The sequence below is a fragment of the Aquarana catesbeiana genome, unplaced genomic scaffold (assembly GCF_042186555.1).
Source record: "Aquarana catesbeiana isolate 2022-GZ unplaced genomic scaffold, ASM4218655v1 unanchor236, whole genome shotgun sequence".
NCBI classification, from domain to species: Eukaryota; Metazoa; Chordata; class Amphibia; order Anura; family Ranidae; genus Aquarana; species Aquarana catesbeiana.
The window spans coordinates 2,120,388-2,136,632 of NW_027362664.1; the positions used below are offsets into that span (position 1 = coordinate 2,120,388).

Below are 16,245 nucleotides of genomic sequence, written 5' to 3' on the forward strand. Positions count from 1 at the left end.
GTAAAAACATAATGAGCTAGTATGTATCACATACTAGCCCATTATGTGGGACTTACGTGCAAACGAAGCCTGCGCTGTCCCTGCTGGTGGCCGCATCCATCTTCGCCCCTCTTCCTTCCAGGGCCGCGGACTTTGGTTCTGTGACTGGACGGAGTCGTGTGACGTCACTCCTGCGCATGCACACGGGAGCCGTCAGTCATAGCACTTGCTGGTGAAGAAATGGCTCGGAGGGTCATTTATTCAGAGCGCATGCGCCGCTGACGTCAGTGCAAGAGTATATGGTAAATATCTCCTAAACCATGCAGGTTTAAGAGATATTTACAGTACCTACAGTCTTATTATAGGGTTATCTGTAGGTAAAAGTGGTGTAACTAGGTTTATAACCCCTTTAATACATCTTCTATATCATCATATAACAGTAAACTCATACAAAACTTTATTTATAATCATCAATATGTGGTAACACAATATAAAAATACTATAAAAATGTATAAAACAGATGAATCAAAATCAAACAGCTCAATATCAATATTCAGTCCAGCCGGAACAATTGTATTCAGCTCAAAAATCTATTTTAATTCCCATCTGGATGTCTTTTTGATAAAACTGCCCCTCCCCCAATCCAAGTTCACATCCCATCCCCCCAAAATCCAGTTCCTTTCAGACTCCTATTGTGAGACTCATCATAGTGTCTCTGGAGGGGCGCTGATCATTCCTGTGTAAAATCTTACAGAAATCTTCCCTAATCCCAACCTTTAATTATCATTTCATTCCCCCCACATACAATGTCTGGAACCGACATTTACTGACATCAATAACTCCCCTCGTGGTACAGACCATAAATTCCCTCATTGTAATATACGGGGTTATTCTACATTTCCACACTATATATGTGTGTATCATCATCTGCTGGAGATAAAAGACATCACAGTGACTATGAAGGAAGAGGACGGACATGACGGGGGGTTACTGGGTGTAAATAGAAAATAAGATCTTATTACCTCCTCTACTGTCACTTCCAGCAATGTCTTCTCTCTACGTCCTCCCGACTCACCTCTCACCTGGAACTTCCTGTCTGTATCTGACATCACTTCCTGTCTGTACCTGACATCACTTCCTGTCTGTCTTCCATTGCAGACTTCCTGTTTCAGTAGAAGTTAGATCACCATCTTGTGGAGATCAGAGGAACTGCAGCCCAAGAAATCTCTCGTAGTGTGATTACAGCCTTGCCATTGCTTCCAGATGATGGACAGTCCCGGGATTTAGTCCTCTGTCCCATCATGTCCTCATCTCACAGGTTCCAGGCAGGGCCGCTGATAGGGCAGTACCGGGCCCAGTCAGCAGGGGGGGGGCCCGAGCAGATTTGTAGGTTAAAAAAAATGAATTAGCTAAATAACTTTATTAACCTGCACCTACTTGATTGGCAAGGTATATAGTACCTTCCTGGTCAGGTTAATAGAGGGGCCCAGGAGGTGAGAGCACAAGAGGGACCTTTTCTCCATTTTCGGGTGGAGGCATACAATCCCTGCTCTGTATAGTGAGTGTACCTTGTGCTCACTGTATGATTTCCTCGGTGGATGGATTCAATTGTAATGCGGCTCCCTTCCCTCAGTAAGTGCCGTGCTGCAGCCTGAAGGAGAGACTGAAAGAAAGAGTAATCCTGACGCTGGTCCACAGGCAAGCAATCCCCCTACACACACTATGACATCACACAGGCTGAGGCTCAGTCCCCAGACTCCCCATTGTGTTGCTCATATTCATTATCATTATGATGATCAGAGCACAACAGGTTCTCTATGGCTCTGTCAGTGTAATTTTCTTAATATATGGCTGTAATGTGTGTTACAGACTATAACACAGCACAGCCATAAGAAAGTCAGCACCACACAGCATGTTACACTGACAGAGCCATAGAGAACCTGCTGTGCTTATCATAATGATAATGAATATGAGCAACATAGTGAGATGCTACTTTGCACACATGATGGAGGGAAGGGACAGCCAAGCCAAGCTGCATTTTTACCACCCCCCAAATCACTCCCCTTTAAGAATTTTTCACCCAAGCTTTGCAATCAGGTCCGTCTGTCAGTTTTTCCTGTGGATACAGTAGCTGCGCATGATGGCACAGTGGTGGCAATTCATGGCACAGTGGCAGCAATTGATGGGTACAGTAGCTGCATATAATGGCACAGTAGCAGCAATTGATGGGTACAGTAGCTGCGTATGATGGCACAGTGGCGGCAATTGATGGGTAGAGTAGCTGCGCATGATGGCACAGTGGCGGCAATTGATGGGTAGAGTAGCTGCGTATGATGGCACAGTGGCGGCAATTGATGGGTACAGTAGCTGCGTATGATGGCACAGTGGCGACAATTGATGGGTACAGTAGCTGCGTATGATGGCACAGTGGCGGCAATTGATGGGTACAGTAGCTGCGTATGATGGCACAGTGGCGGCAATTGATGGGTAGAGTAGTTGCGTATGATGGCACAGTGGCTGCGTTTGATGGGCACAGTGGCAGCAATTGATGTTTTGTTTTCTGAATTTTTCAGTTTGTTTGCACCCCCCCCAAAAATTTTGAGCACCAGCTGCCACTGATGTGGACCTGATTGAAAGCTCCATGTAGGTCTACAGGAGTCCAGATATGAATTGACTTGTGTCCATTCAGGTCAAAAAAAAAAAAAAAAGGAAAAGAACATCCTTTTCTTTTTTTCCAGACCTAAATGTGACAGATCAGAGGTAGCCTGATGTAAATGGACACAAGTCTGTGGTGTATGAGGACACAAACTGAATGGGCACAGAGCACCCAACAACCGATGGAAACATCAGCTGCGGTGCCAACATCACTGGACTCCAGGACAGGTAAGTGTCCTATTATTAAAAACCAGCAGCTGCAGTATGTGTATAGTATGTGTACAGTATGTGTACAGTATGTGTATAGTATGTGTACAGTATGTGTATAGTATGTGTACAGTATGTGTACAGTATGTGTGTAGTATGTGTACAGTATGTGTACAGTATGTGTACAGTATGTGTACAGTATGTGTATAGTATGTGTACAGTATGTGTATAGTATGTGTACAGTATGTGTACAGTATGTGTATAGTATGTGTATAGTATGTGTACAGTATGTGTATAGTATGTGTATAGTATGTGTAGCTGCTGGCTTTTAATGTTTATTTTTTTGGAGCGAAACACAGCTTTAAAGGTTCACCTTTTGGAACATGTTACATGTTTCAGCTCCTGCCACCATTCCCCCAGATTTCATGACAGCATGGGGTCAGGGGCGGAGCCAGGGGTGGGGTTGTGCGTGGTGCCAAGGGGCCCTGTCAGGTACGCTGTAGGGGGCCCCATGATTTCTAACAGCGGCCCTGCCTACAATGTCCCTAGTCCTACAATGTCCCTAGACCTACAATGTCCCTAGTCCTACAATGTCCCTAGACCTACAATGCCCCTAGTCCTACAATGTCCCTAGTCCTACAATGTCCCTAGACCTACAATGTCCCTAGTCCTACAATGTCCCTAGACCTACAATGCCCCTAGTCCTACAATGTCCCAAGTCCTACAATGTCCCTAGACCTACAATGTCCCTAGTCCTACAATGTCCCTAGACCTACAATGCCCCTAGTCCTACAATGTCCCTAGACCTATAATGCCCCTTGTCCTACTGGACCACGAAAGCAAGGCAGAGACAATACTATGGTCAAATCTGAAGGATACTATGAGGATGACATAATGAAACCACATATATCCAGTAAGTTCTTCTGTACCAAACACACCAGCCGGGAAAGAGAGCAGCTCTTCAACACCTTCTGGAGCTGAACAGCATTTGCCAGGCAAAAGCACTTTGGCCTTGCGCAGCATTAGAGCTTCAAGACGGCCAAATAGACTCCATCTGTAGTGTATCTACCAGTAACACAGCATGTTATGTTTAAGACTGTTCACAATCTGTTTTAGGTTGTTTACACATTTTTAGATTGAATGTAAAAAATGGGAGATGTTATGGAGTTCTTATAAATATACAGGGACTCTATGGTAATATACTCTATGGTAATATTGCATTGCTTGTACTTCTTGTTTCCTGTTCTGTGTTTGCTGTTCCTGTTATACAATTCAATAAAACTCAAACAGCTTGCAGTATCTTCATTTCTATACTGTAAAGCACTGCGTAAACTGTTGGCGCTATATAAATCCTGTATAATAATAATAATAATAATACTTGAAACAGCCGTGTTCAATCTACGAGACGTTTCTCGGGGCTGCAGTTCCTCTGAGCTCCACAAGGTAGTGATCTCACCTCTACCCAGTAAAAAAAGTCTCTATGGAATACAGACGGGAAGTGATGTCAGGTACTGACAAACATTCAACTTGGAAGGACGTAGAGAGGAGACGTTGCAGGATCTGGCGGCAGAGGAGGTAATATGTGGATTAACCCCTTCAGGGGGATCAGTTGATGATTAATATATCTTCCTTCCAAATCTGGCCATACATGGTTCAGTTTTATCGTTCATCCAGCGGGTTGAGAGGAAAAAACTGAAGTGATTCCCCCATCCACACATTGGAGGGGGATGGGGGAATCCTCCCCACTGCACTATTGTATTCTGACAATGGGGGGCGCTCCTCCGCTCTCAGAATACACAGATCAGTGATGACGCTATTGGCTGCAGCCGCTGATCGAGTGACTTTTATCTGGCAGTGACCACACATGGATGGAAATGTGACCGATCCCTGCTGAACCAGCTGAATTTCCATGTCCCTATGGTCACCATAAGTGACTTCCTCCCCTCCCCCTCATCTCCTTCATTATGTAAGTCATGCTGAGATAATCTCCCATTGGCTGAGCAATATTCTCATTTGTCTCTGAGCTCCTTCTTGCTATTCCTCGTCCTGCCTGTTGTTTCCTTGGATTGATTTTCTGTGTAGTGACCCCGGCTTCATCTCTTGGATGCGCTCGTCTGTTGCTTGTCCTGACCTTTATCCTGATTCCTGGATCTCCTCCTCATCTCTCCTCCATATCCTCTTACACAGCTTTTCTCCACACCTGCAGTGATCCTGGGGGTGGAAACTTGGCACCAGCACTCAACAAAATCCATCCCCACCATTAGGGGCTCTGGGGAAAATTGTCTGCTATTTACACTCCGTTCCTCCGCACGTCACCTGATCACATGAGAGCTTACTTTCACAGATTCCTGACAGATTTCTGTATGGTAAAGGTCAAAGTTCACTCTTCAGTTTAGGAGAGGTAGGACACACCCAGGAACAAAGATTTGGTTTGCACAGGAGCCTCCTATAGAGCCTCCCCCTCCAAATGTCCCTCCATCCAGAGTCTATATGTCCTATGACATCACACTGACCTCACAACTCCTCCTCCCAATGTCCCTCCATCCAGAGTCTATATGTCCTATGACATCACACTGACCTCACAGCTCCTCCTCCCAATGTCCCTCCATCCAGAGTCTATATGTCCTATGACATCACACTGACCTCACAGCTCCTCCTCCCAATGTCCCTCCATCCAGAGTCTATATGTCCTATGACATCACACTGACCTCACAGCTCCTCCTCCCAATGTCCCTCTATCTGGCTTTTTTCCTACAGATCTTAGGATGTGGGCGGACCCTTGGCATCCTTACTAGCAAAGTAGGACCATTGGTCCTGCATTGTATGTAATGACATCAGAATGCCTGCTACAAGCTTTTATCCTGCAGAGTGTGGGGGTCCTGTGTTGGTAAATTATACCTCAGCCTGAAGTGGGGCTTTATTATAATGGAGACCTGAATGGAGAGGTGAGGAGGATTCTGTGAATAACATTTCATTTTACTATTTGTGTTCACATCTATAGTTTTCCTCCTGTAAAGTCTGGAGATCATATGACCATCACATTCCCTCCACCTCCCTCCCTGATAAAATAGAGAAATACAAAGAAGATTCTAGAAGTCACCAGAGAGATCGTCAAGGAGAGGTGAGCGGTGCTGGGAATTCTGGGACATTATCCAGTAACAGACAAGGGATGTGTCTGGATGGTGACTGTATCATTGTGTGTGTCAGGTTCCTATAAGGTGTCAGGATGTCACTGTCTATTTCTCCATGGAGGAGTGGGAGTATTTAGAAGGACACAAGGATCTCTACAAGGACGTCATGATGGACAATCAGCCGCCCCTCACATCACCGGGTAAGAGGAGACTTTATTTTAAAGGAGAGAGCAGTACGGAGGGTCCACCTAGATCCCCCATCATCTGATAAACACATAGAAACAATGTATTCAGTCAGTGTGTGTGTTTCCCACAGATGGATCCGGTAATGGGAACCCACCAGAGAGATGTCCCCGTCCTCTGTATTCCCGGGATTCTACACAGGAAGATCACACCATCCCTCACCATCATCAGGTAGATGAGGAACAATCACTGATAGTAACATTAGGATCTGTACATTATCTGCATTGTTACCATTGATGTCATTTTTATTATATATTCAGAATGGAAACCTGAGAGATTCTAAAGTTAAGGTTAAAGAAGAGATAAAAGAGGAGGATGATGAGGATGGGGTGATGGAGGAGTCAGAGTTTCTAAATGAACACAAAAATCTGTCCCAGGACACCATAGTGGAGTCATCCAGCTACAGAAACCCACCAGAGAGATGTCCCCGTCCTCTGTATTCCCGGGATTCCACACAGGAAGATCACACCATCCCTCACCATCATCAGGTAGATGATTGACAATTTTTGGTAGTTTTGATTTATACACAGCATGTTTGTTACAATGAATGTTTTATTATATATTCAGAGTGGAAACCTCGGGGGTGATGATATTGATGGTAAAGAAGAGTATAAAGAGGAGGATGAGGAGTATGGAGTGATGGTGGAGTTATTAGAAGGACATAAGGATATGATGGATCCACCAAATACCAGGAACCCACCAGAGAGATATCCCCGTCCTCTGTATTCCCGGGATTCCACACAGGAAGGTCACACCATCCCTCACTGTTACAAGGTTGGTGGGATGGATTATCTAGAACATGAACTTGAGGAGACAGGGGGGTTTATTTACTAAAGACAAATCCACTGTGCTCTTGGAAATGCAGTTGTTGTAGATCTGAGGGGAACATAAAAAACAGCATTTTTGCTTACACATGATTGGATGATATAAATCAGCAGAGCTTCCCTTCATTTCAGATCTTCCCCTCAGAGCTACAGCGACTGCACTTCTATGTGCACTTGTAGTGTGTAGTGAATTTGCCTTTAATAAATCAACACCAATGTGTGGACTTTTTATGTGATGTCACAATAATAAATCTTATATTTTACAGATGATATTCTCTCTCATTTTCTTGATTTAGAGTGGAGATCCAATCGATATAGAATTTGAGGTTAAATCAGAAGAAGAAGAGAGGTATGTGAGGGATGATCAGCAGTCTATGGAGGAGGATGGAATAACGAGGACATTTATAGAGGAGGACACTCCTACAGAGATCAGCACAGGTGGGTCATTAACACTAAATACATTCCTCCACCCATACTGCTCACTGATTGGTCCAGAGTAGGGCAAGGACTGGGTGATATCAGCCTGTAATCCCCTGGTCACTTTCCTGAGCTGTGTTCCCCGTCCTGTATTTCTCTCGGATAATCTTCCTTCTCTGTGCTGCAGACACAATTTATGTATCTAGACTGGATTTATGGAGATTCTGGGGTTCAGCTGGCAGCAAAATGTTCATTTTCACCATAGATGTTACTAGATCTAGACACCTGGGGAATGTGCTTTGGGTCTTCTGCCCCATACCCGGGTATGGCAAGATGTCTGACAGAACAATTCTCCCAGGGTTACTTGCTCTGTTGTCTGCTGGCTGTGCCGGGTGGAGGGATATGTCTGTATAGTCTCAGACCCAAGTCACTGAGTGCAGTCTCAGGAGATGGGAGGCAGTGGTGTGGGACCTCTGCAACTTGTCTCATGTAAACATTTAATCTTCCACTGAATACCAATATTATGAGTCCTGACCCTTACACTGTATAATTTATATTGTACATTACATACTCCTGACCCCTGCATTATATACTCTGTTGTACATTACATACTCCTGACCCCTGCACTATAAACTCTGTGTTGTACATTACATCATTCTGATACTATATACTCCTATCTGTTGTATCTTATACAATATGTTGTACATTACATAGTCCTGACTTCTGCTCTCTCCCCTCTACCCTCTGCTATATATACACATAATATGTATTCTCTTTTGTTACACCCATTTCCTACCAGCTGGACATTTTATATCTGATGATTTGATTGGAGCACAGACCTTTACATGTTGATAATAATGTGATAATATCCTCAGACTTTGGAACCTTAAACAGAAAGTGATAATGAGGGAGGAGTCAATAACCCAATGATGGTGGTCTTCAGGATCAGTCCAGTCTTCATCTTGGTTGTTCTCCCCCCATCCTCACTCTCTGACCTCTGGTGGGGCTCAGCCCCGCTGTTATTCATTAATAAATCGTGGACTAAATAAGGAAGTGCAGGACTTCTTGTGTTGGGAAGATGACAATGAGTGATAGAGGGGGTGGGGACACTCGTCCTATAATCCCCTCATCACTGTCACTCCTATAAAAGACAGTTCTCGTTGTTTCCTCACTCTCTGACTAAGGTCCATGAATAAAGAGATGAACTGGTAGGAGATCAGAGATGTAGGGCTGAAACAACTAATCGTCATAATTTGATTATAATCGATTATGAAAATATCAAAGAATGAGAGATAAAAAAAACTCAATAAAAAAAAAAAGTTCAGTATCCCTCCCTCAGCGCACACAGAGAAAATATTGATAAAATAATAGTCAGCAGCTGCTATACTAAAACGAGATCCATCAAATATATGTAAAAAAAAAAATTTCTAAAACATTAGCAGCGCTAGTGCAAAAATAGCAAATATTTAAAAATATCAATGAAATTGCTTAAAGTGGATGTAAACCCAATGTCATCCTTTCTAAAGTACTGCCATATGGGTTATCTATAAGGATATACATGCCTCCTGCATGTATCTTTACCTGTCAAATGTCTCCCCTCTGTCTGTTATGAGAGCTGAAAAACTGCATATTCTGTGGGCGGGGTCTGTTGTCTGGAGGTCGGTGGGTGGAGTCGTGATGTCAGTAGACTCCCCGCCCACCTCTACACTCCCCTTGTCAATATGCATTTTCTCCTGTGTATTTCTAACTGAACTTCTGCTGAACTTCTGCTATGATCTCTAACATCCAGTGAAAAGACAGGAAAGTAACCACATGACTTCAGCCTGCCAAATCATGCTGAGGTGTGGAACAGCCAATCCTTGCAGAGCTGATGAAGAAAGGAGTGGGGGAGGGAATTAAAAAATAATGCCTGTGTCTTAGGCTGTCACTCACAGCAAAGGGGGAGGATTTGACAAAGTTTTTCTCAGTTTGTCAAGATTTTTCTCACTGAACAATAAAAGAGGATTGCTCAGAGATGGATTAACTCTGTGTGGTAAGACTGGGCTCAAATTATAGGAAATCTTATACTCTACAGTATGATTGATATATATATATATATAAAAATAAAAATTCGGGTTTACATCCACTTTAAGAGTCCACTTAAAAAAGTATCAAATGGTAATCCACTCAGTGAAAGTCCATTAAGAAAAGGCAGGTGAGTATAAACTAGACGATCGTGGAAGATGATATTAGCAGCGATCCCAAGTCTTCATCACCACACCACTTGTGCCACAGCCCTGTAGGCAATCCACTTACCAGACCCTGCTGATTAACATGCTTATCAATCAAAGGGATAATCGCTGTTCACTGGACACTTTTCATCTGTATTTTGCTCTTTGCAAGCAATAGATAAAGGGCGTTGCTATAGTTGATATAGTTGCTACGCAGTTATCTACAGAGGCGGCTTATCCTCGTCTGTCCTTCCCCAGAACACCGCGGGAGCGGTGAGAGGTTAGAGGGGAATGCACGACTGACATAGTATTGATGTCACATGCCCTTATATTATGCAAACATTGTGAGTGTTTTTTTGTGAGATCATTTTAAATGAATAAATAATTGTTGTACTGGATTACGCTATGTGGATTTTTTTTATCTATTGCTTGCAATGGGCAAAATACAGATGAAAAGTGTCCAGTGAACAGCGATTATCCCTTTGATTGATAAGCGTTTTAATCAGCAGGGTCTGGTAAGTGGATTACCTACAGGGCTGTGGCACAAGTGGTGTGGTGATGGAGACTTGGGATCGCTGCTAATATTTTCTTCCACAATCGTCTAGTTTATACTCACCTGCCTTTTCTTAATGGACTTTCACAGAGGGGATTACCATTTGATAATTTGTTTAAGTGGACTCTTAAGCAATTTCATTGATATTTTTAAATATTTGCTACTTTTGCACTAGCGCTGCTAATGTTTTTTTCTTTGACATATATATTCGATTATGAAAATAGTTGTCAACTATTTTCATAAACAATTAGTTGGTCAGTCGATTAATTGGCCTGCAAACAGAATGCATTATTTCTTTACATATCAGAAAATACAGCTCAGTACACCATCCATACATGTCAGTAAATGCCTGAGAACTTGAATGTGAGAAGCAATGCCTCATGGGACATGTAGTCCTGGGAAAGAGAAGGAAACAAGTGATATTAAAGTCAGAAGATTTTTTAATCTTGCTATAGGGGAACTCTATACTATACTTTGCAGCTTCCTACAGGCAAACTCTATACTATACTTTGTGGCTTCCTATAGGGGAACTGTATAGTATACTTTGTGGCTTCCTATAGGGGAACTCTATACTATACTTTGCGGCTTTCTATAGGGGAACTCTCTACTATCCTTTGCGGTTTCTTATAAGGGAACTCTCTACTATACTTTGTGGCTTCCTATAGAGGAACTCTATACTATACTTTGTGGCTTCCTATAGGGGAACTCTATACTATACTTTGTAGCTTCCTATAGGGGAACTCTATACTATACTTTGTGGCTTCCTATAGGGGAACTCTATGCTATACTTTGTACCTTCCTATAGGGGAACTATATACTATACTTTGTGGCTTCTGATAGGGGAACTCTATACTATACTTTGTGCCTTCCTATAGGGGAACTCTATACTATACTTTGTAGGCGGCAGTAAATGCCTGAGAACTTGAATGTGTGAGGAGCCTCATGGGACATGTAGTCCAGGGAAGAGAAGGAAGCAAGTGATTCTAAAGGCAGACCTTTACCTTCCTATAGGGGACCTCTATACTATACTTTGTAGCTTCCTATAGGGGAACTCTATACTGTACTTTGTGGCTTCCTATAGGGGAACTCTATACTATACTTTGTGGCTTCCTATAGGGGAACTCTATACTGTACTTTGTGGCTTCCTATAGGGGAACTCTATACTATACTTTGTGGCTTCCTATAGGGGAACTCTAGAAAAGGGGATATTGGTCTGGAGAAACCACTCTAACACCTCCATCCCTAAATGCAACAAGAAAAAGGAAAGCAGCCCTGAGACTTTAAATGAGGTGGGAGAGATTGGGACACTTCCCCAATAGGTGCAATAAAATGTTTTATTGATCACAGAATGCTGTGTAGAACACATGGGAACAGCAATAAATGTGCGTTACCCGGCATAGTGGCCTAGTTCTAAGCATACGTAAAAAACAACTACAATTCATAGCACTTGATATATACATCCATAAAAAACACTGTACATAAGTGCACATACATGATATAAATTGGTAAAGTACATAATACATAATACATATGCATAAAATGAAGCAGTGTGTGACCAGCTTCAGGTACCCAACAATATGGGCGTACGCGTAGCATCGATGGTACCCTACGCGTTTCGCGAGTCTTTTCTCGCTCATCAGGGGCCGATGCATGATTCATGTGTCTATAACAAAAATGTTGGAAATAATGAAAATATATAAGTGACTAAATAAATTGGGGTAAGGGTGAGTTGGCAAGGGAGGTCAATGAAACAACGACCTCATACTTACCACTGGGCTGGAGCAGGTCACCAAAACGCTGGGTGTCACAAATGGCGGCATTAAACAATGCTGGTCCGGGGGCTGAGGGGACGTGGCAGGAACATAGGGGAACTCTATACTATACTTTGTGGCTTCCTATAGGGGAACTCTATACTATACTTTGTGGCTTCCTATAGGGGAACTCTATATTATATTTTGTGGCTTCCTATAGGAGAACTCTATACTATACTTTGTGGCTTCCTATAGGAGAACTCCATACTATACTTTGTACCTTCCAATAGGGGCACTCTGAAGGCAGGAGGAGCCGGAAGTGGGGGGGAGAAGGGTCCAGAAGAGGGAAATCAGGGCTGCTCTGTGCAAAACCATTACACAGAGCAGGTAAATATGACAAGTTAAAAAGAAATCCAACATTTACAATGACTTTAAGGTCTCTGTGCAGGGAAGATCAGCATCAGACCCCAGAGAAGGTGGAGGCTGATAGTAATGCCTTCTATCACCTCCAGTCTATTACATAAAGTAAAAGTTTACCAGTATTGTGCATTATATATAAAATTATTATATCCATAAAATAAGTCTCAGCTTTCAGTATTACTTTAACCACTTTCCGCCCACCCACCGTCAAATGAGGATATTCTGGGAGGACGTCAAATGATGGTGCCCAGAATGGCGTCTCTGGCACGCCCCCCCCCCACTGCTGCACCTTGTTGCTAGGACACGGCGCAACCCCGATCTCTAAAGAGCCGCAGCTCTTTAACCATGTGATTGGCTATGCCCAATCACAGCAGGTCACATGTAAACATAAAACTGCCGGTAATCGTCTCTCATTGCCTCACACTGACAGAGTGAGAAGAGAGGGGAGCTGATCAGCGGCCACCAGTGCCAGCAAGCAGTGCCCATTAGTGATTCCAGTCAGTACTGGCTATCAGTGCTGCCCATCATTGCCACCTCGTCAGTGCCCATAAGTGCAGCCTCATCAGTGCCCATCAGTGCAGCCTCATCAGTGCCCATAAGTGTCAGCCTCATCAGTGCCCATAAGTGTCAGCCTCATCAGTGCCCATAAGTGTCGCCTCATCAGTGAAAGAGAAATTACTTATTTAAAAATTCACTGACAGAAACAAAGAAATTTTTTTTTTCAAAATTTTCGGTCTTTTTTTTTTTAGTAAAAAATAAAAAACCCAGCAGTGATTAAATACCACCAAAAGAAAGCTCTACTTGTGTGAAGAAAATGTCACATGGTTACAGTCAGGCCCGGACTAGGACAAATAGGCCCAGGCATTTTAGATTGAGCAGCCCATACCAGGCACATACTGACAACTCATGGGGCCCCGGGGCAATAAGAGATCATGGGCCCCCTGTGTCTCCGCCCACACTCAACACTGTACCCAAATAAAATCTATGTCCTTTACTTCCCCACAAATAAAGCTTTCTTTTGGAGGTATTTGATCACCTCTGTGTCCCTTTTTTGGGCTATAAACAAAGACAGACAATAAAAAAAAAATATATATATTTTTTTTTTTTTTTTTTTTTTATTGTCTGTCTTTGTTTATAGCCCAAAAAAGGGACACAGAGGTGATCAAATACCTCCAAAAGAAAGCTTTATTTGTGGGGAAGTATATATATAACTTTCTGCTATAAAACATATGTAAAAAATCAAAAATATGTATTCTGCTACATGTTTAAAAGTTAGTGTCAACAAACTATGGGATATATACTAGAATTTTTATTTTTACTAGTAATAACAGGGATCAGCAACTTTGATATTGCGGCAGACATTTGGACACTAGCTGACACTTTGTGGGAACCAGTGACCCCAATACAGTGATCAGTGCTAAAAATATGCACTGTCACTATACTAATGACACTGGCTGGGAAGAGGTTAAACATCAAAGGGTTAAATGTGTGCCTAGCCAGTGTTTGTGTGTACTGTGATTGGTGCTTTTACTAAGGGAAGACATGGATTTTATTCCCTGCTTTGCAGGCAAAGAAAATCTATTATTTCCCCACTGACAGAACAGAGCTCTGCCTTGTTTACACAGGCAGGGCTCTGTCCTGTGTAAATTCACAATGATCGGCGGGTGCACCCGGTGATCGACATCTGCTGTGTTTAGTCACAGTACAGCTGGGTCGCCAGCGGTGTGCACTCCCTACCCGGAAGTGTCAGATCACATACTAGGTACATGATCTGGAGCAGCGGAGCCGCCTTGCCACTGTATATCTATGTCTAGGAGGGAGAGAGAGATGGAGAAGGGGAAAGAGGGGGGTAAGAGAGAGAGGAGGGAGAATGAAAGGGGGGTGAGAGAAGGGGATTTAGGTAGGGGGAGGGAGAGAGGGGAGTAGTGCGAGAGGAGGGAGGGGTGTAGGTAGGGGGGGTAGGGAGAGAGGGGATGTAGGCAGTGGGGGGTAGTGAGAGAGGAGGGTGTAGAAAGTGGGGGGGTAGTGGGAGAGGGGGAGGGGGTGTAGGAAGAGGGGGGTAGTGAGAGAGGGGGTGTAGGCAGTGGGGGGTACTAAGAGAGGGGGTAGAAGGGGTGGGGGGTGTAGAAGGATGGGGGAGTGGGGGTGTAGGCAGGAGGGGGTGGGGGTGTAGGAAGAGGGGGGTAGTGAGAGGGGTGTAGGCAGTGGGGGGGTACTAAGAGAGGGGGTGGGGGGTGTAGGAAGGGGGGGTAGGGAGAGAGGGGATGTAGGCAGTGGGGGGTAGTGAGAGAGGAGGGTGTAGAAAGTGGGGGGGTAGTGGGAGAGGGGGAGGGGGTGTAGGAAGAGGGGGGTAGTGAGAGAGGGGGTGTAGGCAGTGGGGGGGTACTAAGAGAGGGGATAGAGGGGGTGGGGGTGTAGGTAGGAGGGGGTGGGGTGTAGGAAGAGGGGGGTAGTGAGAGAGGGAGAGAGAAGGAGATAGGGAGAGGGGTGTAGGAAGAGGGGGGGTTGCGAGAGAGGGGGGAGGGGGAAGGAGAGGGGGAGGGGGTGTAGGAAGAGGGGGGTAGTGAGAGGGGTGTAGGCAGTGGGGGGGTACTAAGAGAGGGGGTGGGGGGTGTAGGAAGAGGGGGTAGGGAGAGAGGGGATGTAGGCAGTGGGGGGTAGTGAGAGAGGAGGGTGTAGAAAGTGGGGGGGGTAGTGGGAGAGGGGGAGGGGGTGTAGGAAGAGGGGGTAGTGAGAGAGGAGGGTGTAGAAAGTGGGGGGGTAGTGGGAGAGGGGGAGGGGGTGTAGGAAGAGGGGGGTAGTGAGAGAGGAGGGTGTAGGCAGTGGGGGGGTACTAAGAGAGGGGGTAGAGGGGGTGGGGGTGTAGGTAGGAGGGGGTGGGGTGTAGGAAGAGGGGGGTAGTGAGAGAGGGAGAGAGAAGGAGATAGGGAGAGGGGTGTAGGAAGAGGGGGGGTCGTGAGAGAGGGGGGAGAGTGTAGGCAGTGGGGGGGTAGTGAGAGGGGGGTAGGAATGGGGGGGGTAGTGAAAGAGGGGGAGGGGGGTAGTGAGAGAGGAGGGAGAGGGGGGTCTAGGAAGTGGGGGGTAGTGAAAGAGGGGGAGGAGGGTGTAGGAAGTGGGGGTAGTGAAAGAGGAGGGTAGTGAGAAAGGGGGAAGGGGGGTAGTGAGAGAGGGGGGAGGGGGGTGTAGGAAGTGGGGGTAGTGAAAGAGGAGGGTAGTGAGAGAGGGGGAAGGGGGGGTAGTGAGAGAGGGGGGAGGGGGGGTAGTGAGAGAGGGGGGAGGGGGGGGTAGTGAGAGAGGGGGTAGTGAGAAGGAGAGGGTGGGTTGATCAGTAAATCTCCTATGTCTCACCATTATACTGTATAAAGTACAGTACATCCCCCACCCACATACACAGGTCTCCTCTCAGAGTGGTCTCTCCCCTGTCTGTGTCACACTCCGGTTCTCAGCTACTCGCTGGTCCCTCCTCCCAGCATCACATCCAATAACACCCAGTCCAGGAAGTGTCCTCCTCCTCCTCCCCGGGGCTCTCTCGGCCCCTCCCTCTCAAGACCAGGAGCCCGTTTACACCACTCATTCTGCGGCCAAATCCATCCTGCCCCGTCCACCCAGGAGGCCCTCGTAGGTCCCCCTACTGGCCGCAGCCCTCGGCACTCAGCCCAAGAGCCTGAATGGTCAGTCTACCCCTGGGGGCGGGCCTTGCACTGGTCACCGAGCAACCACGGCTGATGCTCGCTTGGCATTGCCCTGCCCCCTAGGAGTTGGGAAACACTGACAGAATCATGAGGGGTTAATGCATGGTTACAACATGCGGCCCACCAGGCAAACGCCCGGTATGCCCTATGGCCAGTCCGGGCC

The 16,245-nt window shown here is 45.4% G+C and overlaps 2 protein-coding genes across 5 annotated transcripts in view; one reads left to right on the forward strand and one right to left on the reverse strand.

Annotated features, from left to right (window-relative positions):
- LOC141121983 (uncharacterized) overlaps window positions 1-16,245 on the reverse strand; it is a 289,647-nt gene that overhangs the window by 264,252 nt on the left and 9,150 nt on the right. The window lies entirely within an intron of this gene.
- Window positions 4,299-16,245, forward strand: part of LOC141121958 (uncharacterized) — a 266,794-nt gene continuing 254,847 nt past the window's right edge. Inside the window, exons 1-4 of one of the 4 annotated variants that reach the window (XM_073611722.1) lie at window positions 4,299-4,416; window positions 5,843-5,962; window positions 6,049-6,172; window positions 6,289-6,386. In XM_073611722.1, the coding sequence (XP_073467823.1) occupies window positions 6,088-6,172; window positions 6,289-6,386 (183 nt within the window). In that variant the 5' untranslated portion in view covers window positions 4,299-4,416; window positions 5,843-5,962; window positions 6,049-6,087. The remainder of the gene's footprint in view (window positions 4,417-5,842; window positions 5,963-6,048; window positions 6,173-6,288; window positions 6,387-16,245) is intronic. The other 3 variants (XM_073611723.1, XM_073611725.1, XM_073611721.1) reach the window with 3 other exon arrangements.